The 26,894-nt window shown below is 34.6% G+C and overlaps 1 protein-coding gene across 2 annotated transcripts in view; it reads right to left on the bottom strand.

Moving 5' to 3' along the window:
• Window positions 1–3,021: 3,021 nt before the first annotated feature.
• The window catches only part of KLHL1 (kelch like family member 1), a 487,627-nt gene continuing 463,754 nt past the window's right edge, over window positions 3,022–26,894 (bottom strand). For both annotated transcript variants that reach the window (XM_003409439.3, XM_010589423.3), the window contains 2 exons: window positions 9,247–9,418; window positions 3,022–3,081 (listed from right to left, as the gene is read on the bottom strand). In XM_003409439.3, coding sequence (XP_003409487.2) covers window positions 3,022–3,081; window positions 9,247–9,418 — 232 coding nt within the window. The remainder of the gene's footprint in view (window positions 3,082–9,246; window positions 9,419–26,894) is intronic.

The raw sequence follows: 26,894 nt of genomic DNA, 5'->3' as shown, positions 1-26,894 counted from the left end.
TATGTTTAGTGTTTCTGTTCTACCTCCTGGCTCATTGCACAGTGCCTGCAGTCTTAAAAGCTTGCAAGTAGTCCTCCAAGGCACAACAATTGGTCTGTATTCACCCGTAGCAACAGAGGAAGAAGGAGAGTGAGGAATAGGAGGAGAATATGGAATGTGTGGCTAATTGCCTCCGAGAACAAGCGTCTCCTTTGCCATGAGACCAGAACAACTGAATGGTGCCCAGCTAACATTACTGAACATTTTGATCAAAGACTCCGTAGAAGAATCCTGATAAAAAGTGAGAAAATGCAGAACAGAATTTCAAATTCTCATGGACTCTAGACTTTCCGGAGCCATGGAGAGTAGATGAACTGCTGAAACTATTGCCCTGACATAATCTTTAAACATTAAACCAATAATGTTCCCTGAAGTCATCTTGAAACTGGATGATAATTCATCTTAACCAGTAAAAAAGGCCTGTATTGAGCATTGTGCTTGTTTAAGAACTGTCTATATGGGATCAAATTGACAACAGCAACTTGAAAGACTAAATAGGAACCTTAGGGGGCAGCGAGTGATGTTAATGAGGAACAACTCAGAAAAAGACAGTAAGAATGGTTGCATAACTCAAATAATGTAAACAATGTCACTAAATTGTACATGTAAAACCTGTTGAATTGGTGTATTCTTTGGCATGTGCTCTCAACAACAAAATGAATGAAATTTAGAAAAAAAAAATACTTCTCCCACAATGACACTGAGCTTATTTCTTATAAGAAAAAAAAAAATTATTAAAATTACACTAACCCTAAACCATATTTAGATTAAAACTATGTAGTTACTTTGCAAACTTTATTTAGAATACTCCTAGCAATATTAATACTTTCAAGAAAAAAAAACTATTTGAATATTTCTAAAAACTATAGGCTGAAGCAGTAGAACCTACTAGTTTTTATGTTTTATGTTGAAAATCTTTTTAGCATGAATATTTCAATAGATTTTATTGGTCTGTTTCTAATGGACCATTTGTATCCTAAGAATTTGAAATAGAAAATAATCACATAATTGGCTATTCACAAAATTTCAAGAAATAATCAAAAATAAAAGTGTTTCTTTGCACCTATAGTAACACATCTTCCTTTCTTGGTTAAAAAAAAAAAAAAAAAAAAGCTGCTGTCTAGTTGGTTTGGACTCACAGTGACTGTATAGGACAGAGCAGAACTGCCCCATAAGGTTTCCAAAGAGTGGCCAGTGGATTCGAACTGCTGACCTTTTGGTTAGCAGCTGAGCTCTTAACGACTTAACCACTAATTGCTTATTAATTGTGCTTTTATTTAACTTTGGAGTATTTCTCACAAGTGTAATGATGTGTTTATGAGAATAGGAAATAGAAGATGCATTAATGATAACTGACTTTCAAAATCAAGGATACCTTCTCAGCATATTATAGTTATGATGACGTGATTTTCCTGAAATAAAATGTGACTAATACATTTAATTCAGAGTGCATCTTGAGAAACCTCAGATTTTCTATTTCCTGGATAAAAACTCTTCATCACTATTTTCCTTAGTTGTTCAAAATTTGCAGCAAATGACAAATTCATTTAGCAATTATTTCAGACTTGTGTCAGCACCCAGTAATTAAGCTCAATTGCATGGATTTCATTGACCTTTACAGGAGGATTTTTCTTGCCTTTTCTAGTTCCTCCACAATTCTCAGCACTGTTATTACGTGATGTGTGTTTTCTAGGCACTAACACTAGCCGTCTCAACTGAGCGACTGCAGGAGAAAACAATAATTAAAGATTGCATTTGGTGTCAGTGTGTTATTACATTTTGGAGGAAACGGACTTACATGTTGCTGTAGGTATACTTCTTAAATTTTGAAAAGTCAGGCAATAAAATTTTGTCTCAGCAGTATAGATCTGAATTAAAATTATTAAAAAATACACTAATAAAAGCAAATTTTCTATCATTTATTAATTGTATTTAAAATTCACATGGTTCTATTAAAGATGTTTTTAATGTTTTTATTTGATGTTTTAAACAATTACAAACATTTGTCTTAAAATAATGTGCATATCAGAGTAACAACTTTGAAAAGCAGGAAATGCCTTCTTTCTAACAATGATCATAAACACTCCAACTTAATGGATATTTTTTTCTCTCAATTCTAAGTTTTTTTTATTTCTAAATAAAATGACTTTCTAAAGGACTTCAACATGCAGTGGATATATATAACATTCAGAAGGACTAGCTCCCATGCTTACACTGAACTCAACATAAGGCAAAAGCCCATTATTCTACTGATTCTTTGGCTCAGTGTGTTTACAAAGCAAAGCAATGTGACAGGCTAACTAAAACAATCCTTTGTGTTTGCCAGCTTCAGATTGCTAACATGGTTGCAATAAAATCAACCACCACCTCGGGTGAAGTATGCAGCTTCGATTAGCAGGACAATTTGTTTTCTTAATGCAAGAGACAAGCATGAATCTGTTTCTCTAATCGTCCTTGTCCTTGTAGCTTAGGGAAATGAGGAAGAAGCATCTTTGTTTTAATAAAACATCATTCTGCTTCCTTGTATGACCATATCTGATTAGGAGAACAGTAACTCAGATTCTGTCCAGGGAAATAGCATGTCTTCTACTCTTGGCAACCTCATAGATTTGGCCACATATTATAAAGTGATTGAATGAGTTGTAGTCGAGAAATCAACCATGTCACAAATATCAGGCTTTCTTTTTAATTGATCAAGAAAAACAAGCCTTTGGTAACTCAAGTTATTGTATGCTACAATACAAAACAAATTACCAATAACCATTCCTGAACTAACTACCAAATGGCCAGACGTTCCTCTAATGGTTTGATGTTTTCTTGTTTCCTACAGTTCTATTTGATTTTCTACCTTTTTGACATCAGTAGGTGAATCTACTGAAACCACTGTTCTTGAAGAGTTTTCTTCCCATGATGTTCTCATTCTTGCCTTCTGATATAAAAATAATCACTTCAGCACATAAAATCCTGCCAAATAAGAGTAAGTCAAGGTTGCTTGATGACTACCACACAAGCACCTGCTCTTCCAATATTCAAAGAAGCCATCTGTGGAAAAAAGATGAAAACAACTTAAGGCAAATTTTATTGTCATGGAAAGAATACACTAATTATGATATATTTAAAAGGCTCGTATATATGAAAACCAAAAATAAATGTGCTTAGATTTTTTTAATGTTAGCCACAAATAATGCAATAAAGATGAAAATATTAAAAATAGCATTTTTACAAAAAAAGCAAATCGTTTGTATATTGAAATTTTAAAAACTAGCACTCATTGACTTTATTTTAAATGCAGTATCAGTGTTTACTTATTTTCAGTTAAATAAAGCTGCTATAGAAAAAGTTCCAGCAAAGTTTCGATCTGGACTATGTATGGGCACATTTGTGATGATATTTCATCTTGATACCTTGGGGCATATTTTAGATGAAAGATCTATAACACTTATTGAAATTTTTCTGAAGTTATTTCCCCAGATATTATGCTGAATTAAATGTGTTATTCATTCATTCTAGACAGAGACATACAATGAAGTAACTTTAATATTTTGTCAGAAATAGGCCATAATTACAATTGCTACAGGGCTTATTAAAAAAAAAAAAATTCCTCCTTACGACAGTCATTGAAATGAGAACTGAGTTTCTTTTTTAATAATACTGACTATAATATTGTCTAGGAATATATTAAAAACAATATTTTTGATAGAGTTTGCAATGAAAATTTATTCCTTGGAGGTAAGCCAATATTTTAACAGTTTGAGCTTTTTCATATCAATGATTCTTTATTACAGTTTTGTAGGAATAATTTATGCACATAAAAATATAAGAGAAGACTAGATATTAAAAAACAATATTATGTCAAATGAAAGGAAAGTGAATAAAGTGTAAGAAAATAGCGAAGAGCAAAATAACCTCCAATCACATAGATTATTTTATTGATTGAGAAGGGACATGCCTTTGCTCTCCAAATATGAAAACTGGCTCCATTATACACCAGCTCTTTTAAATGTATTTATTATTACCCTTCATTCCACTGTAGTTTTAATAAAAAAGGAAACAAAAAAACTTTCTGTATGCCATTTATTTTTCCTTTCATTAAACACATTATTTGTAAAAGCTAATTTAATGTGAAGTTTCTTGTCTTAAAATGAGAGATGGAAATATATTGAGATGTTAATGTTTGATAGCATATTGTGTGTTAAAAAACATTTTTGTAGATCACCATAGACACCTACATAGTCACATCATATATTGTTATCTCCTACTAACAGGTAAGGGCATACTGTTTCAGAGACAATAAGTAAATCCCAAGCCATCAGTGTATACAAACCCAAGGTATGTGACTCCCAAAAACATACACTTTCTAATGTCTCCCTTTTATTATTCAATAATTTTCAAACGTTGTTCGACATCAGAGTCAGCCAAGGAGATTTTACAAAGTATATGTACTCAATTCCCACCAGTCAGTAGGAATGGAATGAGGGCTTGTTAGGAGGAATTTTAAGAAGTTTCCCAGATGCTTTACGATGTTCATCCAATACTGAGACTTTCTCTGTATGTATTCTAATCTAATCATTGAGTGAGTAGCTCTACTTTTTGTCATCTATATCATGGAGCCCTGGTGCTGCAGTGGTTAAGTGCTCAGCTACTAACTGAAAGGTCAGTGGTGTGAGCCCACTACCCAATTTGTGGCAGAAAGATGTGGCAGTCTGCTTCCATAAAGATTACAGCTTTGGAAAACCTACAGGACAGTTCTACTCTGTCCTATAGTGTCGCTATGAGTCAGAACTGACTCAGTAGCAATGGGTTTGGTTTGGTTTATAACTATATCTGTAAGTGTTCATGTATAAACTGAATTTGAACTAGTCGCCCCATTTGTTGGAGTACAACTGCTCTGCAGGATTTTTTTTTTTGCTGTAATCTTTATTGAAGCAGCTCACCAGGTCTTTCTTCCATGTTGCTTCTGGGTGGGTTTAAACCTCCAGCTTTTAGATTACCAGTCGAGAGGAAATTGTTGGCACCACCCAAGGACCTATGTGTTCATGTATATGTGTGCAAAAAATAATCCCATCTCCTTTTCCCGAAAATGTGCTATTACCAGTGTATTACATATGTCAGCAAATGACACCAACTTCTACTTAGTTGCTCAAGACAGAATCCTAGAGCACAACTATGCCTCTTCTTTTGCTTCACCCAACCCAACATATAAATAATCATCCAGCCCTCTAAATATCTCTCCAACCAGTTTAATTCTGTCAGTCCTTATTGTCTTCATCCTAATTCAGGCTGCAATGTTGGCTTGAGTGGATTATTAAAATATCATGCTAATAGGTTTCTCTGACTTCAAGCTTGCAATCTCCTGACCATTTTCCACATCCTAAAAAGTATGATCTTAAAAAAAAAAAATTCTTATCATTTACTTTCCCCTCTTAATACCCTTCATTAACTCTACTTTGTTCTTATAGTAATATCAAAGCTTCTTAACATGGCCTCATGGTGACCTCATGTGTGCTAGAGTAGAACTGTGCTCTACAGGGTTTTCCAAGGCTGATTTTTTGGGAGCAGATTTCCAGGCCTTTCTTCAGGGGCACCTCTGGGCAGACTTGAAGTGCTAAGCTTTCAGTTAGCAGCCAAGATCATCAACAGTTTACAACACTGGGGAACTCCCTACGAAATATAGAGCCTGATCATCTCTCCTAAAACTTTCCCCAATATTTCCTTTCTTGTCCAATGAAACATGCCATTTCCTTTCTTTCCTATAGCTCTTTACAAATGCTGTTCCTTAAGTCATATACTACCCATTGCCATCGAGTCAATTCCTACTCATAGTTGTAACACTTCCATATTATCATCTGATTAACCCTTACCAATCTTTATGGCCTTACCCTACATATCATTTCCTGCAGGAAGATTTCTCTACCCGACATACTTCGTTGTCATCACAATGCCAAGTATTTCTCTTACCACAGAATATATCAGTATTTTTTAAGTATTCGATATATTCTAGGTAAGTATGTTTGAAATAGTTACGTCAGGTTTACCCTCTCTTCCTCATAATTCAATTTTATTTCCTTTTTTTTGTTTGTTTTCATATCTGCCCTTGGTCTCTCTACAGTGAGCTATGCCTTTCAGCCTGAATGGTATGTTAACCTGAAAAGATAAGTAGTAAAACAAATTAGATTAAAACAACTGAGGTTGTAGATATATCACCAGGCTTCTGGAACTCAGTATCAATTTCCTATATATGTATAGTGTGCAAATAAATTAAGCCTTGGCACAACTGCTATAAGAGTAGTGCAAGACTACTTCTCCAATTACTTATTTCAGAAATGATTAGGCACCTCCTATATCTTGCAAATGACCATGTGAATGTTTGGAGACATGACAGTAAGTGAGACACAGGTCTTTTTTCCTTATAGCCAGCACATGGGTGCAGTATGACAGCACTATGACAGTGTGTCATGAAAAACATAAAAGAGCCATTTTACCTAGGGTAACAGCACAATGGTTAAAGTACTGGCTACTAAAAGAAATGTTGGTGGTTCCAACCCACCAGCTGCTCCATGGGAGAGAAGACTTGGAGATCTGCTCTAATAAAGCTAACAGCCGAGAACACCAACCCTAAGGGACAGTTCTGCTCTGCCATGGAGGGTTGCTATAAGTCCGAATCTACTGGACAGCACACAACAACTACAACAAAAGGAGGGATGGGATAAATTTTTCTTTCTGTGTCTTGAAACACAAGCTATTTTTTTTTCCTGATCAAATGCAAGAAACAAAAAAATCAAGTTTATATATATATATATACATTTTTTTAAGAAAAAGTATGTATCCTCTTTAAAACAAGCCAGGAAAACCACAAAGCTGGCATCTGTTCCATAATCCATGTTCATTATTTCCCATCATTATGTCCAAAAATGCATGACCTTGCACATTATTATATAGTTTGCTAATTTATTCTAATAATCAGTCATTTGGGATGCCAATAAGCAATGGGATAACAGGTGAATTTGTCCACTTATGGACTCCATTGAGAAAAAGTGACAGAAATGACTCTGCAAACATGGAAATTCTGTCTAGTGGGCTGGAATCCTGAGAGTTTTCAAAGGGATTTTATGTGGGACGGCTAATGGTCCCTCAAGAGTCTTAAAAACATAAATAGTGAAAAGATATGGGAGTAAAATTGTAATTTAAGATTTTTAAAATTAATAAATTAATGTTTATATTACTAAAATAAAGTTGTAAAACATTTTAAATACCTTTTTGCTGTTTGTAAGATACTATATGATGCAAAAGAGTGTAATAAAACACAGATAAGGGGAAATGGTTTTTAGGAAGCTTTTACTTATTATTACCACATACATTATTTTCATTTCAATTTTAGAGGAACGATAAGCATAATGACTAGTTATTATAAATATGTAATGAAGACATTATATCATTTATATGCCTGTAAATTTCCTTTATTTAATGTTTATTTGTATAAGTGGCACATTTAAAATATATACCATTGAGGAGGCATGTTTCTTAGCAAATCAACAACCAATCCATGCAGTGCACACTATGGGATGGCTAGGGAATCAGAAAGGCAAGAAGTTAAAATATATTCTCTAAGATTTTGCTGCAATAATGCAAAAAGCAATCATTATAGCTTGTTTTTATATTTTCTGCCCTTTAGATAAAATGTTTCTTCTCTCACAATTATAGTAAAACACAGAAAATCAATTGACTTGACGGCAACAGGTTTGGTTTGGTTTTTGGCTTTATTTCATCAAGTACTCCCCCCTTCTTCTTTCTCATTTCCCTTTTTTTGTTTCCTCCTTAGCCAAATTCATGTATCCAGATTGACTTCAAAGAGTGTTCCTTAAAGGACGAGGACGATTCATAATGGAGAACCCTTAGCCTAGCCATTAGGAATTTGGGTTGGTACTGCAGTCAGTCTATCTAAGCATTGCTGTTGAACACACACCGTCAGAACTTGCACGATCAAGGAAGTTATATGGATGAGTTCAGTCACCTCCAAACATATTAAGTATCTGTAAAAGAAATTTACCTTAATCGGTGTTTAGGTTCTTCAGACAACTTTAATCAATGCCTGTGATGAAAAAGAGAACCCTCCACTCATTGAGAAATATGAAGAGATGTGGTTATTATTCTCTTAACTAAGTAAAGCTTTGGAATTTCACTGTACTCACTGATAGAAACTACATTTTATTTTTTCACAAGGTGTCTTACTTTTAAGCTTCTGATAAAGGAGAGAAAATAAAAATATCGAGAGAGAAAAGAGAAGGAAAATAAGGAAATATGGAATATAAGAACAAAGCTCTAAGAATAGATCCATGCCCTCTATTATAAGCAAGGCGATAATATCTACACAACAAAAAGTGTTTTTCAGTATAATTAATTTTGCCTTGGCCTTATCACCCATCATGCCCTCTGTCCCCACTCACATATACCAACGCACATCCTCTAGCTAAGTGATCACAATGGGAGCAGTTTTATTCTAGCCAAACCTTGAGTTTCTTAACTGCAGTGTTTATTCAAGGGGTTAACACTTCACCTAAGCTCTTCAATCATTCCACACCATCTGCCTGGCCACAGTGATTATCCAGGAATGAGGATTTGATACATGACGAATCAGTTGAAACCCTTTGCTATTTGTTATATATTTGAACTGTGGCAAATAATTTTTTACTTTCAGTTTATTGCTCTGTGGATTTCTATTTGGAGCTTCCAAAAGTCCCATTTCTCTTTGGGACTTAAAAATGGACCTCACAGAGTCGGGCAAAAATGAGAGGCAGAGAGATGGATTTCTGCAGCCTTCAATTTCTTTGTTCCACCTATCTCTAAAACTAAATATGCTAAAGTTAGGATTTTGTGCACCAATAAACTCCACTTTTACTTTTTTTGCTTCAACAAATTCAAATTCAGTGCCTGCTAATTGTTACTATTTATAAAGACATGGAAATCCATTGAAGTATGAATGTCATTTTTTAAATATAAATTCTATTAAAGTATAATATACATAAAAGTATATAAATCAAAAAGCATGCTATTTAATGATTTTTTTTTTTTTCTACTAAATGAACACCTCCATTGGGTAAATCAATTATTTTTGGGTCAGGGAAATTTGACTCCATAGATTATTTGTAATCTGTTCCCCCTCCTCCCCATAAGAAAGTAAATTACTAATTATTCTGGAGACAATCTTACCTGTGTCCACTCATTAGTTTGTGGATCATAGGATTCCATAGTGTTGAGGTATGTCTGCCCGTCATAGCCACCAACAGCGTATAATCTGTCACCAAGGAGACAGACCCCAACAGCATCTCTGGGCATACTCAAAGGAGCCACCATGGTCCATGTGTCTGTTTTGGGATCATATCTAAAATGCAAAGATAATAGAACATCAAATATTATAATCACATTGGACTTCCCTTATACACATATCATGGAGCCCTGGTGGCATACTGGTTAAGAACTCAGCTGCTAACCAAAGATCGGCAGTTCGAATCCATCAGCTGCTCCTTGGAAATCCTATGGGGTAGTTCTACTCTGTCTTATATTTTTTTTTATAAGGTAGCTATGAGTCAAAATCATGTCTATCGCAGCAGAGAATACACATATCATGACAAGGAAGACTAAGTTTCTTTTAAGTCTCAATCATTTGATCAGGTGTTCGAAGCTAATAGCCACAATGTTCAGGTATTTTAAAAACACACCCAGACTGTTATTTAGAAGCAAGCTGAGTCATTTAACAAAAACACAAAAATGATTGTCATGATTTTTTTCCACAAGGAAAAGTCAGATATGTAAATAATTGGTTCTCAAAAATAGAGTGATGTCTTTAAAACAGACCTAAGCAAAGTGTTATGGTGAAGAAATAGAAAGCATGGTTAAAAATGTAGGAGAAGCATGGGATATTTCACAGATGAAGTCTCTTTAAACTGTGTCTGAAAGGCTAGTCTAACTCTGCTAGAAAGAGGAGAAGAACCAAAAAACTAGAGTTAAAAAAAAAAGACCAGTTTCAAAGGAGGCAAATGTGTATTGTGTGACTAGGCTCAAGTAAGTACGTGGGGGAAGCGTGACTGACAAGATGGTTTTTGATAAGCTCATGGATTTGACTCCCAAGCAGAGGTGCTTTGAGTTTACTTAGTAGTAAATTTTTTTTTTTTTTAGGGAACCTTTGAAACTTGAGAAAAGAACTGCAACAGGAAGAGAACTGTTAGTGATGATTTTGGGAAAGATTGGTGAATCAAGAGACTAAAGCCAGGGAGCACACATTACCACTATTTAATTTAAACCAAAAGTGATTTTATTTTCAAAAAAGCTAATTACCATATATTACAAATGGTTATTTTATACTTGGTTGACAGAAACCTAAAGAATATTTTGATTACAGTACTTTATTTCAGCTAGAAATTAATGAATAAACCACTCCCTTTGCCTTTAATCTGCAATTGCAGGTTCAGATACCAACAGGAAAAAGCCAATGAGAACTCTATAGAGTAAATATAAGACTGGAAAAAAAAAACTGATAAACGCAGCAAATACATTCTTTGTTTTACTGCTCCAAATTCTTTTTGTCACCAGCTGAAAATTTCAGCACACAGATTATTAAAACAAACAAGCAAAAAGAAAACATAAAAACAAAGCTTACAGGTAATTGAAAATAAAGAAGGCTGTTACCGAAGAAACGGTTTGGAGAATCCTAACAATCTGGAATTTATAATTCACAGTGAATATTCATTCCGTAGAAGATATTATACGCATATGCACAGCATGATTGGAGGGCTGGTACAAATGGCATGTGTGAAACGACAGATTGGTTGAATGCCTGCAAAACCAGGAGCATCTTAATGCCTAGGTTGGTTAGCACATAAGAATTTAGTTAATAAATATGAGACCTCACACACAGAACATATACAAAATCTGTGTCATCAAAATCTTCTATAAAATATTTAAACTTTTTAAAGAGCATTTCTTGAAATATACAAAGATAAAATACGAATACAAAAAAATGTAAAAGAAAAGACCCCAATGAAGCCAGCACACTGCAAACTTGAATGTGGAACATTCTACAGGAAAACAAACTAAATTTCCAATCACTCAGTGAAAAAATAAATAAATGAAAAGAAATAACTTTTCCTAAATGAAATGTGACTTAGAAACATAACAAAAAATAAATAAGTAAATGTTACTTGGAGTCTAATTCAAGCAAACAAGCTGATAAAAGAAGTTAAAGACATTTAAGAAAATTTTAAAATCAACTGGACATGAAATTACAATAAATAATTATTATAGCTTTTATTAGTCGGAATAATAGCATTACAACTATGTTAAAAAAAAAAAAAAAAAGATCCTAATCACATTAGTTTGTTTCTGGGATAAATTTAAAAATATTTCAGACTGAAATGACTTGTTTAAGAATTTCTTTAAAATAATCCATTTCTGTAAGCAAGTAATGAATACAAGGGAGTTGTCTATTGTTTACTTTTGTGTTTGTTAGAAATTTTATAGTAAAGATAACTTAAAAAGGAAGAATATATGTATACATTGTAAATTTCAGTGATAAGTTAAATTTCTTTTCATTTTATTCATTCCTCAGTAGAATCCTGTTGTGCTTTTGTCACAATCCGTTCATTTAAACAGCTTTTCCTGGTCATATTTTTGTCCTCATTTAATTGTTTTTCAGCTCTACAGAACTGTTTTTCAAGCACTGTCTGCAAAGCAGACTTTATCTATCACATTCCAAAAATAAGGAAACAAAAAAGGGCAGAAGAACTGAGAAAACAGTTAACTCTAGCAAGCTAGGCAATAATAAGTGAATTTCTGAAAGCTTGGTTCTTCAAGTGAAACTCTAGTGTTGACACAATTCTCAACTACTCATATTGCATAGGAAAGTAAGAAAATACTTTAGACATTTAGGACTATTGTCTTATATTTTAATAATAAAAAATAAATATATTAAAATACAAAGTTCTGATGGATTCTTCTTATACATTAAATCTTAAAATTTGATGTGCCTATCTTTTTTTTTTATCTTTAGTGGTAAGTAATACATTTTTAATGTATAATAAGGACCTTTTAATACATATATGATAATGATGACAATATTTAAATTTATATGTTACCAGCAAAAAAAAAAAAAAAAAATGACAAAACTGAGGCTGCTTTTTCCCTCATTCTTAGATATTTGGTGGAGGACCACATAACTTCAAAACTACCCAGTGGTACCCAGTGGCTTTTTCCTTTGTTCTCACATTAATGACTCTAAATGGATTTTTCTGTATTCAGGAACTCTGGTGGATTCACCTCTCAGCCTGGGGACATAAAAAGTTATTATCCCCAAAATGAAATAAACAGCCGTTTTAGCTTAGGAGATGATAGGCAGATGTATAAACAGTTTCCAAACAATTACTAAGAATGAATTCTATCATTGCTAGTTCCACATTGTTGACAGATTCAATTCTAAGCCTTCTCTCTTTGGCCTCTGGTTGTCTGTTTATAAAAATAAAAGGGGGAGGTTTTTTTTGCATTTAGGCTGTCTGCCTTTCCAATGTCTCACCTTGGCCTTCATAGTCAGAATATGAGCAATGTTTCAGAGACTCTATTAAAGTTGATAGCCCTCAGGCAAGAGAAGCACCAGTGTATAGTGGCTAAAATTGGCTGTAAAATGCAAACTTGCTGGAGGCATATGGTAAGAGAACAAAAGTTAGTTTTTCTTTGAAATTCCTATTAAAATTTTTGAGGTACCATTAATTTTGCAAGCATTATTGTTTTCCCAAACTTTAAGGACTAAAATTCAACTTAAAATACATAAAAGTTTTTTTTTTTTTAATATAAAAGTATTACTGTGGTAACAGAATTGGGAATGTCTGTTTTCAAAAATTTGTGGAGGCAATATTCAGCCAGAGAGCAAATTAAATAATAGAAAAGTGATTAGCACTCAGGTATGTTTGCCTGTAACACAAAATAAAACAAGTTAGAAAACAAAGAAACAAGAAAAATAAAAGTGAAAATCCTTGCAATGAGCATGGATAAACGGCTTTTAAAGAGAGACTTATGGGGCGTTGGTAGAAGAATTTTTGCCTTCCATGCAGAGACCCATGTTCTGTTCCCAGCCAATACATTTCATGAGCAGATAGCACCCATGTAGCAGCAGATGTTTGTGTTGCTATGATGCTGAACAGGTTTTAGAGTTCCAGGTTAAGACAGATGGAGGGGCCTGATGATTTACTTCTGAAAATCAGACAATGAAGAGCCTATGGATCACGATGGCCCTGTCTGCAATTCGGCTTTTTGTTTCATTATACATGGGGTCCCCATGAGTCAGGGATTCCTCCAGTGCAGCAAACATCAACAACAAAGAGCGGCTTACAGATTTCAGATAAATGAATTATACATTCTATACTGGAAGTGATCTTAATAAGTTATTTGTGAATTGAGCAATTAAGAGTGAAAATAGCGCTGTTATTAACAAAACAATTGATTTTAGCTTCTTGTAAAGAAAGCCAACTGCTACCAGGCCTAATGAGATTATAAAAATATATATACATATGGCTTTAGAAGTACTTATGTGAGGGAAATGTAAAGTAAATTAATTCTAAAGTTTATTAATGGTTATCAGGGGTAGGAGTGAGTTCCCGTTTGTGGTGATGGAAAAGTAGCATTGATTAATGGTAGGGCTGTGCCACCAATTATTGTAAGTGCTGTCAGTAGGTTGAATTGGTAAAAGATGTGTGATAAACATATTTACAACAATGACAAAAAAATGAGCAGCTGCTGAGGCTTTTTATGTACAACCAAATACCTCATGTGATTTAATTCCTTGGTTTGGAGGTTTAGGGTCATGGTTTCATGGAACATCTCAGTTAATTCGCCTAATAACATGTTTAGTGCTTCTGTTCTACCTCCTAATTCATCGCATAGTTCCTGGGGTCTTAAAAGCTTTCGAGTGGCCATCCAAGACACAATTGGCTTCTATTCATCTGGAGCAATGGAGTAAGGAGTGCCAGAAAGAGAAGAAGGGTATGGAATGTGTGGTTAATTGCATCCATGAACAACTGCCTCCTTTTCCTTGAGATGTTTTGATCACAAATTCCATAGAATTCTGAACATTTTGATCAAACATTCTACAGAAGAATACTGATCAAAAGGGGCAAAAAGCAGAACAAAATTACAAATACTCATGGGCTCCAGAATTTCTGGAGCCATAGAAGCTGGATGAATCCCTGAAACTGTTGCCCTGAGATAATCTTTAAACCTTAAACCAAAAATATATCCTGAAGTCTTCTTAAAACCAAACAATAGTTTAGCTTAACTAGTGAAGAATGTCTGCCTTGAACATCATGTTCTTTTAAGAACTATCTATATGGGACCAAACTGACAACAGCAACTCTAAAGATTAGATAGAAACCTTAGGGTGCAGTGGTTTATGTTAATGGAGGAGGAAAAACTCAGAAAAGGGTAAAAATGGTTGCACAACTCGAAGAATGTAATCGATGTCCCTGAATTGTACACATAGAAACTGTTGAATTGGTGCATGTTTTACTGTGTATATTATCAACAACAACAACAAAATAAATAAAATTAAAAAAAAAAAAACTTTATAAAAACTGTGATAAGGTTCCTATGAAATTCTTGTTCAGTTGTTCTCATCTCCGTGCAACTCCGTTTGGTATTTAGAAAAGGAATTCATTGGTCAAAGAGAAAGAATATTTTGAAATGGAGTAGATTCTGCCAAATGGTATTACAAAGAGGTTGTACCAATTTATCAGCCAAAGAGTGTCATGAGAGTTTAATTTGCTCTAAACCCTCTCCAACAATTGATATTATCTGCTATATTCATTTTAGCCTTTCTGGTGGGTAGGTAGTAGTATGATATTGTGATTTTCATTTGCATTTCTCTGATGATCCATGGTGTCAAGCACTTTTTCCATTTATTCATTTGCCATTTGGATATCCTCTGCTGAAGAGATCCTGTTTAAGTCTTTTGCCTATGTTTCTCATGTTTTTCTGCGATTCTCTTAATGATTTTAAAAATTTCTTTATATTTCTGGAAACTATGTCTTTGTGGTAATATGTCTGCAAGTACTTCTCCTACTCTCTTCTTTAAATGTTTTCCCTCTTAATGATGTATGTTGAAGAACTGAAGTTTCTAATTTTAAGAGAAATATTTTTCTTTATGGCTTTATTGTTTTGTATTTCACATCTAGATCTAAAATTCTTCTTGAATTGATCTTTAGTACGGCGAGAGATAAGAAGTCCAGGTGGAGAAGTGATTAATCACTTGGTTGCTAACCAAAAGGTCAGTTGTTCAAACCCACCAGCTGCTTCATGGGAAAAAGACATGGCAGTTTACTTCTGCAAAGATTAAAAACAAACAAAAAAATCTTACAGCCTTAGAAATCCTATAAGGGAGTTCTACTCTGTCCTATAGGGTCTCTATGAGTCGGAATCAACTCCATGGCAATGGGTTTGTTTGGTTTGGTTTGGTATGGTGTGATATAGAAGCTGAGACTTATTTTTTTCTGCATGAGATATCCAAATGACTCTACCCCATTTGTTACAAAGATTGGCCTTTTCTCAGTATTCTTCACTTCTACCTTTGTCATAGTACAGAAGGGTGTTAGCATAGCAAACCTGAGACTGACATGCTCATAAAGGTGTAATTGAAATGCTCACCCTTGGCAAGAGTATGAGAACCTGGATTTCAGGAATGTTTTCCCCATTCCAAGAAGCGCTGGTGGCACAGTGGTTAAAGCGATCGACTGCTAACTGAGAGACTGGCAGTTGGAAACCACCAGTAGCTCTGAGGGAGAAAGAGGTGGCAATCTGCTTCCATAGAGGTTTACAGCCTTGGAAATCATATGGGATTGCTGTAAGTCAGAATCGACTTGTTGGCCTTTTTTTTTTTTTTTTCCATTCCCTAATAAGAATGGTTCACTGTATCTAAACTGTTTGCGCAGATCATATGGTTTATGCTGAACACCTGCATCATTTCTGAGATTTCAGAATTCAGGTAAGTGCTAGGCAAACAGAGCCTATGTGACCAGCCCCCAAGAAAAACCCTGGGCACTTAGTCTTTAACAAGAATCTCTGGTAGACAACATTTCACATTTGTTTTCTGGGGAATTATTCCTGTCCTATGTGACTCCACTGGGAGGGAAATCTTGGGAGCTAGTGCCTGGGTTTTCCCCTGGGCTTTGCCCTGTGTACCTCTACCATTTGCTGATTGTGCTGTGTTTGTTTCACTGTAATATGTCATAGTTGTGAGTTTGACTACGTGCTCAGACTTTTGAGAATCCCTAGCACAGCATCAAAACTGGGGGTGGTCTTATAATCAAATGTCCGTAGACCTGTATTGTGTTTCTGGACAATAATCTTTCCATTTATCAAGTTGTTTATAGTGTGCCATTGCACAATTTCTTAATTACTAAAACTTTTTAATAAGTCTTAATATCTAATTCTTCTTCAAGGTTGTCTTGGGATTTGGGGCCTTTTGCAATTTTATTTAAATTTTAAGATCAGTCTTTCAATTTACATATATTCAAAATCACACCACACAGAGCATTTACAATTTAATTAGAATTACATTGAATCTATAAATTACTTCAGAGGAGAAGTCATGTTTTTATAATATCCAGTTTCCTAATATATTAAAGGTATTTTAATTTATTAATTTAGGTAATTTAACAGAGATATTTCCTTTTATTTACTTTGTTGTTGTTACTAGGTACCTTTAAGTTGGTTCTGACTCCTAGTAACCCTTTGTACAACTGAACAAAACACTATCTGCTCCTGCACCATCTTCACAATTGTTGCTGTGCTTGAACTCATTGTTGCAGGCACTGTGTCAGTCCATCTCCTTGAGGGTCTTTCTATTTTTCGCTGACCCTCTGCTTTACCAAGCCTGATGTGCTTCTCCAGGGACTGGTCGCTCCTGATAACGCATGAAAATATGTAAGACAAAGTCTCGTCATCCTTATTTCCAAGGAGCACACTGGCTATACTTCTTCCAAGACAGACTTGTTCATTTTTCTGGCAGCCCATGGCATATTTAATATTCTTTTCCAACACCATAATTAAAAGGTATCAAATCTTCTTCATCTTCCTTTTTCATCACCTAGCTCTCACATGCATATGGGGTGATTGAATTGTTTTGAGTTACAGGGATTGGACTTTTTTTTAAAACAAATTTGTATTTCTGAAATGAACACAAATTTATTGAGAGATATTTTATATGTATGGTAATATTTCTTTTGGATATTTGCATATATGTTCATAAGAGATTTTTCTTTCTTCTTGTATAGGTTTTGTTAAGTTGTGACTTTTAAAATGGATTTTCTATTTCAACTAAAATTTCAACTTATTGGTATGAATATATTCAAAATACTCTATTTTTATAGTCTACACAATATATAGTGAGGCCCAATTTTTTATTTCCGATGCAGTTACTTTTTCTCTATTTCTCTTTCTCTTATTTAATTGGAGAGAAAAAAAAAATCCTTAGATTTTTTTAAGTTAAATTTACATGTTGTTGGAAAATTGCTGCTATAGCCTGAAAGAACTTTTATTATTATCTTAGGGAAATTTTATTCATTCTCACCTGTTTTTCCAACTTTAGTTTTAATGAATAAATTGGATAGAATAGTCATTTTAAAGAATAATACTGGTGGCAGAGTTTGTGCACCACTAATAATTATGTTAAAATTATATATAAAAAAATCCATACACACACAACGTGATACAGAAAGCTTGACATTAAAGAGATTTGTAAAGCAAAAATGTATATAGGATGATTATAATTACATAGCTTAGACAATGTGGATAAACATTTGATAAAATCATATAAACAGGTAGATCAGAAAGAAAGCTAGTTAATATAAAACTTAGTCTATAATAAATTAGGGTAAAATTAAAATAATTTTTCAATGAGTAGTGACTTACTTGGAAGAAAATAGTAAATGGGGATGAATGCAGAACCCAGTTCCAGGTCCAAACATTTAAAAAAAGAAACAAACCAAACCCATTGCTTTTGAATGGATTCTGACTCATAGAAACTATAAGGGGAGTATAAAATGTAGATGCATATGTATCTGATTTTAGGGGGGAAATTTATTTTTAATATGTAAACATAATTGCATTTTATGTTTACTTTGTTGTTCCCTAATTAGCCATCCCTCTGGGTATTCCCATCTACTTCTACATCACTGTTAAAAGTGTTGGTCAATGGGACATTAGCAAATGTAATGCGAGCAGAGAATTAATGAGACTTAGCCCTTTTTTTTTTTTTTTTGTAGCCCATTGGGTGCTTGTCTTCTTAGAGCCTCGTTCTTTTGGAACCATCTCTTTTGACCCTAGCCACTACACTATGAGAAGCCTAAGTAAAAGAAGAGGCCATGCGGAGTAGAACCAAGATGCTCTGGTTGGCAGACCTCACTGAGCTCTCAGATGATAGCCAATACCAAATGTCAGCCCTGTAAAAGAACTGTCTTGAACGATCCAGCCCTGTTTAGCCCCTAAATAAGTGACGCATCAGCCATTATCAAGTACAGTAGAAGAGTCTAGCTGAGTCCAGTCATAGAATCATGAAAGATGCTAAAATAGTTGTTTGAAGCCACTAAGCAAAAAGTAATTAAAAAGACAGGAAAGAAGGAAAAGACCAAAATGGATTTCAGAAGAGACTCTGAAACTTGCTCTTGAACTTAGAGTAGCTAAAGCAAATGGAAGAAATGATGAAGTAAAAGAACCGAATGGAAGATTTCAAAGGGTGGCTTGAGAAGACAAAATGTGCAAAGGCCTGGAGTTAGAGAACCAAAAGGGAAGAACATGCTTGGCATTTCTCAAGCTGAATGACCTGAAGACAAAACTTTGAAGGACTCTATGGGCAAAATATTGAATGACTCAAGAAGCATTAAAAGAAGGTGGAAGGAGTCACTGTATCGAAAAGAATTGGTCAACATTCAATCATTTCAGGAGGTAGCATATAATTAAGAACTGATGGCACTGAAGGAAGAATTCCAAGCTGCACTGAAGGCATTAGTGAAAAACAAGGATCCAGGAACTGATGGAATACCAATTGTGATGTTTAAACAAATGGATGCAGCACTGGAAGTGTTTCCTCGTCTATACCAATTTGGAAGACAGCTACCTGGCCAATCCACTGGAAGAGATCCATATGTATGGCTATTTCAAAGAAAGGTGATCCAACAGAATTTAGAAATTACCGACCAATATCATTAATATCACATGCAAGTAAAATTTTGCTGAAGATCATTCAAAAGCTGTTGCAGCAGTAAATTGATAGGGAACTGCTAGAATTCATGAATTCAGAAGAGGGCAAGGAACAAGAGATATCATTGCTCATGTCAGAGGGATCTTGGCTGAAAGCAGAGAATACCAGAAAGATGTTTACCTGTGTTTTATTGACTGTGTAAAGGCTTTCAATTCTGTGGATTATAACAAATTGTGGATAACACCGCTAATAATGGGAATTCCAGAATACTTAATTGTGCTCATGTGGAACCTGTACATAGACTAAGGGGCAGTCATTGGAAAAGAACAAGGGGATACTGTGTGGTTTACAATGTGGAAGGGTGTGCATCAGGTTTATATTATTTCATCATACTCATTCAATCTGTATGCTGAGCAAAAAGCCTGAGAAGCTGGACTATATGAAGAAGAATGGACCATCAGGCTTGGAGGAAGACTCATTAACACCCTGTGATATGCAGATGACAAAAGCTTGCTTGATGAAAGTGAAGGGGACATAAAGCACTTACTGATGAAGATCAACAACTACAGCCTTCAGTATAGATTATACCTCAACACAACCAAAAAACAAACCAAACCCGGTGCCGTTGAGTCAATTCTGACTCACAGCGACCCTATAGGATAGAGTAGAACTGCCCCATAGAGATTCCAAGGAGCGCCTGGCAGATTCAAACTGCCGACCCTTTGGTTAGCAGCCTTAGCACTTAACCACTACGCCACCAGGGTTTCTCCTCAACATAAAGAAAACAAAAATCCTCGCAACTGGACCAATAAGCAACATTACAATAAACAAAGAAAAAAATTGAAGTTGGCGAGGATTTTATTTCACTTGAATCCACAATCAACACCCATAGAAGCAGCAGTTAGGAAATCAAATGACATATTGCACTGGGCAAATCTGCTGCAAAAGATCTCCTTAAAGTATTAAAAAGCAAAGATGTCACTTTAAGGACTAAGGTGTACCCCACCCTAAAAAAAAAAAAATTTTTTTACCCTAGCTATGATATTTTCAGTCACCTCACATGCACATGAAAGGTGGTCAATGAATTCTACCTTTGAATTATAGTGTTAGCAAAGAATGTTAACTATACCATGGACTGTCAGAAGAAAGAACAAATCTGTCTTGGAAGAAGTAAGCCAGAGTACTCCTTGGCAGCAAGGATGGGGAGACTTCATCTTGTGTACTTTGGACGTGTTATCAGGAGGGACTATTTTCTGGAGAAGGACATCATGCTTGGTAAAGCAGAGGGTGAGCGAAAAAGAGGAAGACCCTTAATGAGATGGATTGATACAGTGGCTATAGCAATGGTCTTGAACATTGCAATGATTGTGAGGATGGCACAGGACTGGGCAGTGTTTCATTTTGTTGTACACGGGGTCACTATGATTTGGAACTGTCTTGACAGCACCTACCAACAACAAGATTTTGGGAAGTTTGTTAGTCAAATTAGGTAATCAATAAGCTCATGAAGAAAATACATTTATTTTTAAAAAGTGTAAAATATCTGCATATATTACAAGAACAATCTTGAAAAAAACTGTAAAAAAGTGATAAATGATTAATGACGTCTATATCTAATAGGTTTTATTTTAAAATAAAGAAACTAAGGGTTTGGTCCTAGTGAGAATGTCTTGTTGATCAAAATCACTTTAAAAAAATGGCATAAACTTCAGTAGGATTTAAGATCAAAAGACTCAGACCATTAGACAATGCACGTCCATCATCTATTTATTTATTCAGCTAATATTTTCAATACTCATTATATGATGTATTTCTCACAAAAAGGGTCTGCGTTAGTAGAAAATGACCAAGAAATAGAATAAAAGTTTGCTAGAATTTAATTTTTGCTAGAATGTGTATATTAAAAGACAGAAAGAGAATCAAAAACATCTGAGTGTTAACGAGTAATTTTGGGTGGCAAAGTTACAGTTGAATTTGATTTCCCTTATTAATTTTTCCCAAAAATTTTCATGTCATCTGCAATAAACACTTATTAATTCTAAAAAAAAATACACACTGGAAAATGGTTGAAAGATCAGGGTGCAGCCAAATAAGACAGGACTTTCTGGTTTCAAATTCACATTTCAAGATATAAATTATTCTCTTATCAAAGTATATTCCTCGACATAGAATTTTCCACATAAACTCTAAGAGAGTATTCCCTGTTTCTATTCAGCTGCGGCAGTCTTGTTACTTTGGGTCAAATGAAATGGTTTGGAGTTCACTGTCAGGAGATTACCTGTCAATTTCAACTCTATAATAAAGTAGGAAGAAGTTAGAGCAGTGTTAAAAAATAAATACTTTTCTTAACATTCTCAGTGTATTCCAGACTTATTGTTATGTGCTTAACCTTGATTTAAAAAAAAAATATAGTAGTTTTGGGGATGCATTTGTTGATACCATATTCTTGCTATCTTCCTTTATGATTCCCTTAAAAATATCATGGACACAGAAAAATTAAGAAGATGGAAGAACTAGATTTCTCTTTCCCTACTGAATATCCTTTGCTCATTTTTAGATAAAAGTGTTTTAAAAAGTTAATTAGATTTATCTTCTCTGTGAAGGTATACGAAGAATCCTATTTTGACTTAGGTCATATTTCATTATATCCATTATTCATGTTTGAGGAGAGGAAATGAGTTGTTAACTGAGCAGAAAGAAAGCAAGGGCAAGCTATGCTGACTCTTCTCAGACAGAGTTCTTTAATTACAGCTTTAAGAATGACGAACTATTGTCAATCAATAGAACATAGAGCATACTCAAGGGATCTTAATATTGGCTAAAATTCACTTAAAAATACTTTTTAACAGCTCAAAACTAAGTAGCAATATATTATATAATCACCTTGTCTACTAATATGACAAATATCTGGCTATTGTTAACACTGTGAGCCCAAATTATGCATTTTTAAACAACCTTTCCCAGCAGGAAAAGGAATTTTGAAGTTTGATACAGGATTATATCCTTCCATCTATACAGGAAATGTCACCTATGCCTATCTACCTTTCCACAGAATTGTACTTCTCCCTTAAAACTCGTAGGTAAATTACCACTTTACCAGCTCTCCATATTTCTCCAAAGACAACAGGTTATTCTGTCACTCCTTGTCTCTAACTGGGCACTTAGAAAAATGGCACCTAGCTCGTAAGCCATTGGAGCAAACATCTAATCCTACTGCAGACTAGTTTAGAGGTGGTGTCAGTTAACAACGGTTGCATCCACTTAAAAAGCAGGGCTTCTACATATGAATGGGAGAAATAAGGGGTAGTCGGCTTCCATAAAGACTTACAGCCTTAGAAACTCTATGGGGCAGCTCCACTCTGTCCTACAGGGTCATTATGAGTAGGGATCAACTTGATGCCAATGGTTTTTTTTTTTTTCTAAGTCTGAAGGCTGTCGCAGAATCTCCATCTTTTTTATATAGCTACCAGGAAATTAAATATAATTTACTGACAAAGAAATGGCAAAGATTATGCAAGCACAGTAATAGAAAAACAAAAATAACAACAAACTAGGTAGTCTTGCTATACCTATTCAGCTGGCTCCAGCAATAAGATCTTAAGAAGACACTTACCTTTGAAAAAAGTCAAAAGCTCTTAACTAACTTTTTAACTTTAAACAATACTGGTTTGTAAAAACTTAAGAAGCTCAAATATATCAAAACATGAGTTACAGTTATATATGTACATGCTAGTTAAGGCCTGGTGCCTTAGTGGCACAGTGGTTAAGCACTCAGCTACTAACTGAAAGTTCCAAGGTTCAAACCCACCAGCTGCTCTGCTAGAGAAAGGTGTGCAAGTTTGCTTCTGTAAAGATTACAGCTTTGGAACAACTATGGGCTGGTTCTACTCGGTCCTATAGTGTTTCTATGAGTCAGTATAGACTTGATGGCAATGGGGAGGGTAGTAGTTGGAATCGACTTGATGGCAAAGGGGAGGGGAGCGTAGTTAAAGCATAGGATAAAAAAAAAAATTTTTTTTATGTATCCATAATTTAAATTAAAGTCTTTCCTTTAATATCTCTCTTCATTGTTTAGAATTGCTGCAACTTTTGGATTATGTGTAAACCAAAAGGATGAAATTGTAGAGAAATGAAATAATCCAAATTTCCATTTTTACCTAATATCTGAATGGTTACAGTTATTTTTAAAAAGATTTTAATTTAAGTGAAAAATATATCCATCCTTATATACCTGACATAAATCTACCTCAGAAAAAGTCATCTAAAATAAGAATATTTAATACAGTTCTGTCAAAATATGACAGTATTTCTATCTATTCTACTTTGGCAGAACTATATTAAAAATTCTTATTTTAGATTCATTTTTTGATATGACTGGGGTAGATTTTGCTAAATAGTGAACAAAGATTTTTCTGTTTATTGTAGTTATGTAAAGGTATTTTTGACACTTAATTGTTAATAGCGTTTGGATAAGATATAAATCAATATCTTTTAAATAAATATTTGAACTGTTGTAGGCTCCCACCTAGGTCTAAAATTTTCTATTGAGTAAACACCTATAATACATATAAATTGTTGATACACAGTCTATAATTATGAAAATGAACACTAACATGTAAATTAGAAACAACAAATAAAAATCTGTCCATCATCTACCTATTTTAGTGAGTACGTATTTGCAGTTTCCCCCAAGGTGCTTTTCCTTGGGGAAAACTTGACGTCTGATTTTCTTAGTGCATAACTAATTGAGCAACCCTTGAGTACGTATTCTGCGTCAGGAATTTGCAAGGTGCTAGAATATAGAATATAGAGGTAGACAAGATAATCTTGGTCATTACTAGCACATGGAACCTTAATTAGTGGAAAACATGACTTAAATATATTTTTTAATTATAATACTGATAATTTTTACAAAGGAAAACTCCCTTGTGCTACTAGCATTATGAAAAGATACTTCCATCTGCTGTATGAAAAATAGATTGAGGACAAGACTGGATATTGCAAAGGTGGGATTAGGAAGTTCTTAGTATGTGGATGGAGTACCTGGGTAGTGCAAAGGCTTAATGTGCTCAGCTTCTAACTGAAAGGTTGATGGTTTGAGTATAGCCAGAGGTGACTTGGAAGAAACGCCTAGCAATCTACTTGTGAAAAATCAGTCATTGAAAACTCTATGGAGCACAATTGTATTCTGACACTCATGAAGTCACCTGAATTCTGCCAGAACTTACTGTACCTTTCTGACACTGATTTGATTTACCAAGATGTTTCCACTAGGGTGAGGCTGGGCCACAAAAGTATTTTACATTTGTTTCATCAACTATTCTAGGTTTCCTTCCATTTCTGGCCCAATCCTTGCTTTCTTACCTGCTCTGATATGAAGTGCCCATGTTCTTTATGCTCAAGAGAGCCTGAATCTGAATAATATATTTAAGCATTAGATGACCGTACCTTAATACTAGCAATATATAATACCTTCACATTTCCATAAAAAATAATTGTGATACATGGGGACCATGGTCTTGGGAACATCTAGGTCAATTGGATAACATAGTTTATAAAGAAAATGTTCTACATTCTACTTTGGCGAGTCGAGTAGTGTCTGGGGTCTTAAAAGCCTGTGAGTGGCCATCTAAGATACTCCACTGGTCTCACCTCTTCAGGAGCAAGGAAGAATGAAGAAAACTAAAGATACAAGGGAAAGATTAGTCCAAAGGACTAATGGACCACATCTACCATGGCCTCCACCAGACTGAGTCCAGTACAGCTAGACTGTGCCTGGATACCACCACTGACTACTCTGACAGGGATCACAATAAAGGGTCCCAGACAGAGCTAGAAAAAGCTGTAGAACAAAATTCTAATTCACAAAAAAAAGACGAGACTTAACTGTCCTGATAGAGACTGGAGAAACCCCGAGAGTATGGCCCTAGACACCTTTTTAGCTTAGTAATGAAGTCACTCCTGAGGCTCACCCTTCAGCGAAAGATTGAACAGGCCCATGAAATGAAATGAGACTAAAGGGGCGCACCAGACTAGAAGGCACGAGGAGATAGGAAAGCTGGTAACAGGGAGTGCAAGATTGGGAAGGGAGCGTGTTGACATATCCTGGGGTCATTAACCAATGTCATAAAACAACAGGGGTACTAACTGTTCAGTAAGAAACTAGTTTGTTCTGTAAACCTTCATCTAAAGTACAATTAAAAAGTGGTTGTGATATAAGAAAATTGTCGTATATATTATATGTATATATATAGTAAAACGTAGGATTGTAAACTATCTCTTGCTATTTCTAATGATCAGATTGCCTATGACTACATATTAAAAATATTCTTCACATTATATGTATAAAATTGTCCTGTAAATACATCATTGTGTCTTGATTTATTGATGATTTACATGTAAAACATTTAATATAGAATATAAATTACAGAAAGTACAAAAATGGTATTAACCTGACATGGACTAAGAGCTAGGATAAGAATCATGTTAATGTTGTGTGCTTCCGCATTACTTAAGCTGCTCATCCCCACGGTACTTAAAATAGGTACACTTATTTGAATCTAATTTTGCATCATAAATGTATCCTAGACTGAATTATTTATGCTTCTCACAAACAACATTTCAATATATTATACAGTAAAGTTAGAAGAGAATATGTGAGTAAAATACCATTTTGTTAGCAGCATTTATATTAGATATTCAAGGTAAATGTAGGAGCCTCATCATATTCTTTTTTAAATCATTTCTCACAAGAATTTAGGAGAGGAAAGTGTAAGTTGTCAGTCTGATCACAATATGCTTTAAATATATGATTGCATTTTCCTTTGTATGCATCTTGTTTATTTTAACTCTGATCACTGTCATGTTACACCTGTCGATATGAAAATGTGTTGTTTAATGCCCTTTTCTATGCATATACAGCCATAAGGCTATAGTACATCTCACAGAATAGCAATACTAATAAGCATGGTTCTGTGTTTTATCTGTGAAGTGGCTTAAGTCTGAGAAGAGCCTGTTTACCAAAACCCATCGCTTGCTAATGGTCTATCCACAGAATAAAATAATCGCATTTCCTCAGAAAAAATAATCAGAAGTAAAAACGAGCCTTTTTCTTCCAGTAACTCTACCACTTACAAGCATGATTATAAAGGTTGTGATTTCTTAATGTCAAAATGAAAATTATAATGGTCCTTAAACGGTGCAAGGTAGGATAGTGTCATTCCAACATCCATGAAGTTTTGGGTGGCTATGTGAGCAGCCAAACCTGTTCATTAAAATGTGAACAGAGGAGCATTGTGTTACTTAGCTAGTGAACAATTCACCACTCTTGGGATTTTTTTCCCTTGAACATGCAGCTCAACAGTGCTCAAGATTGTAGCTTCTATGTCACTCTGGGTCCCAGAGTGGTAATATCATGGAGCTATCATGGCTATGTAGCAGAAATAATAAATAAGCATTTGGAATAAAGCCACAGAGAGTTTTGAGGTTGTTACCACAAAATAAACAGCCAAATGTTTAACTGCTGTGGCACCAGGGCTTCACAGAATAACTCAACCTACCTTAATTGATAAAATAATTTATTCCAATAATCTCTATTCCCATTTACCCATATTGAGCATGG

The sequence above is a fragment of the Loxodonta africana genome, chromosome 17, assembly GCF_030014295.1.
Source record: "Loxodonta africana isolate mLoxAfr1 chromosome 17, mLoxAfr1.hap2, whole genome shotgun sequence".
Classification (NCBI taxonomy): Eukaryota; Metazoa; Chordata; class Mammalia; order Proboscidea; family Elephantidae; genus Loxodonta; species Loxodonta africana.
The sequence above is the reverse complement of the archived record's forward strand: the minus strand, read 5'-3'. Positions and strand labels throughout refer to the sequence as shown.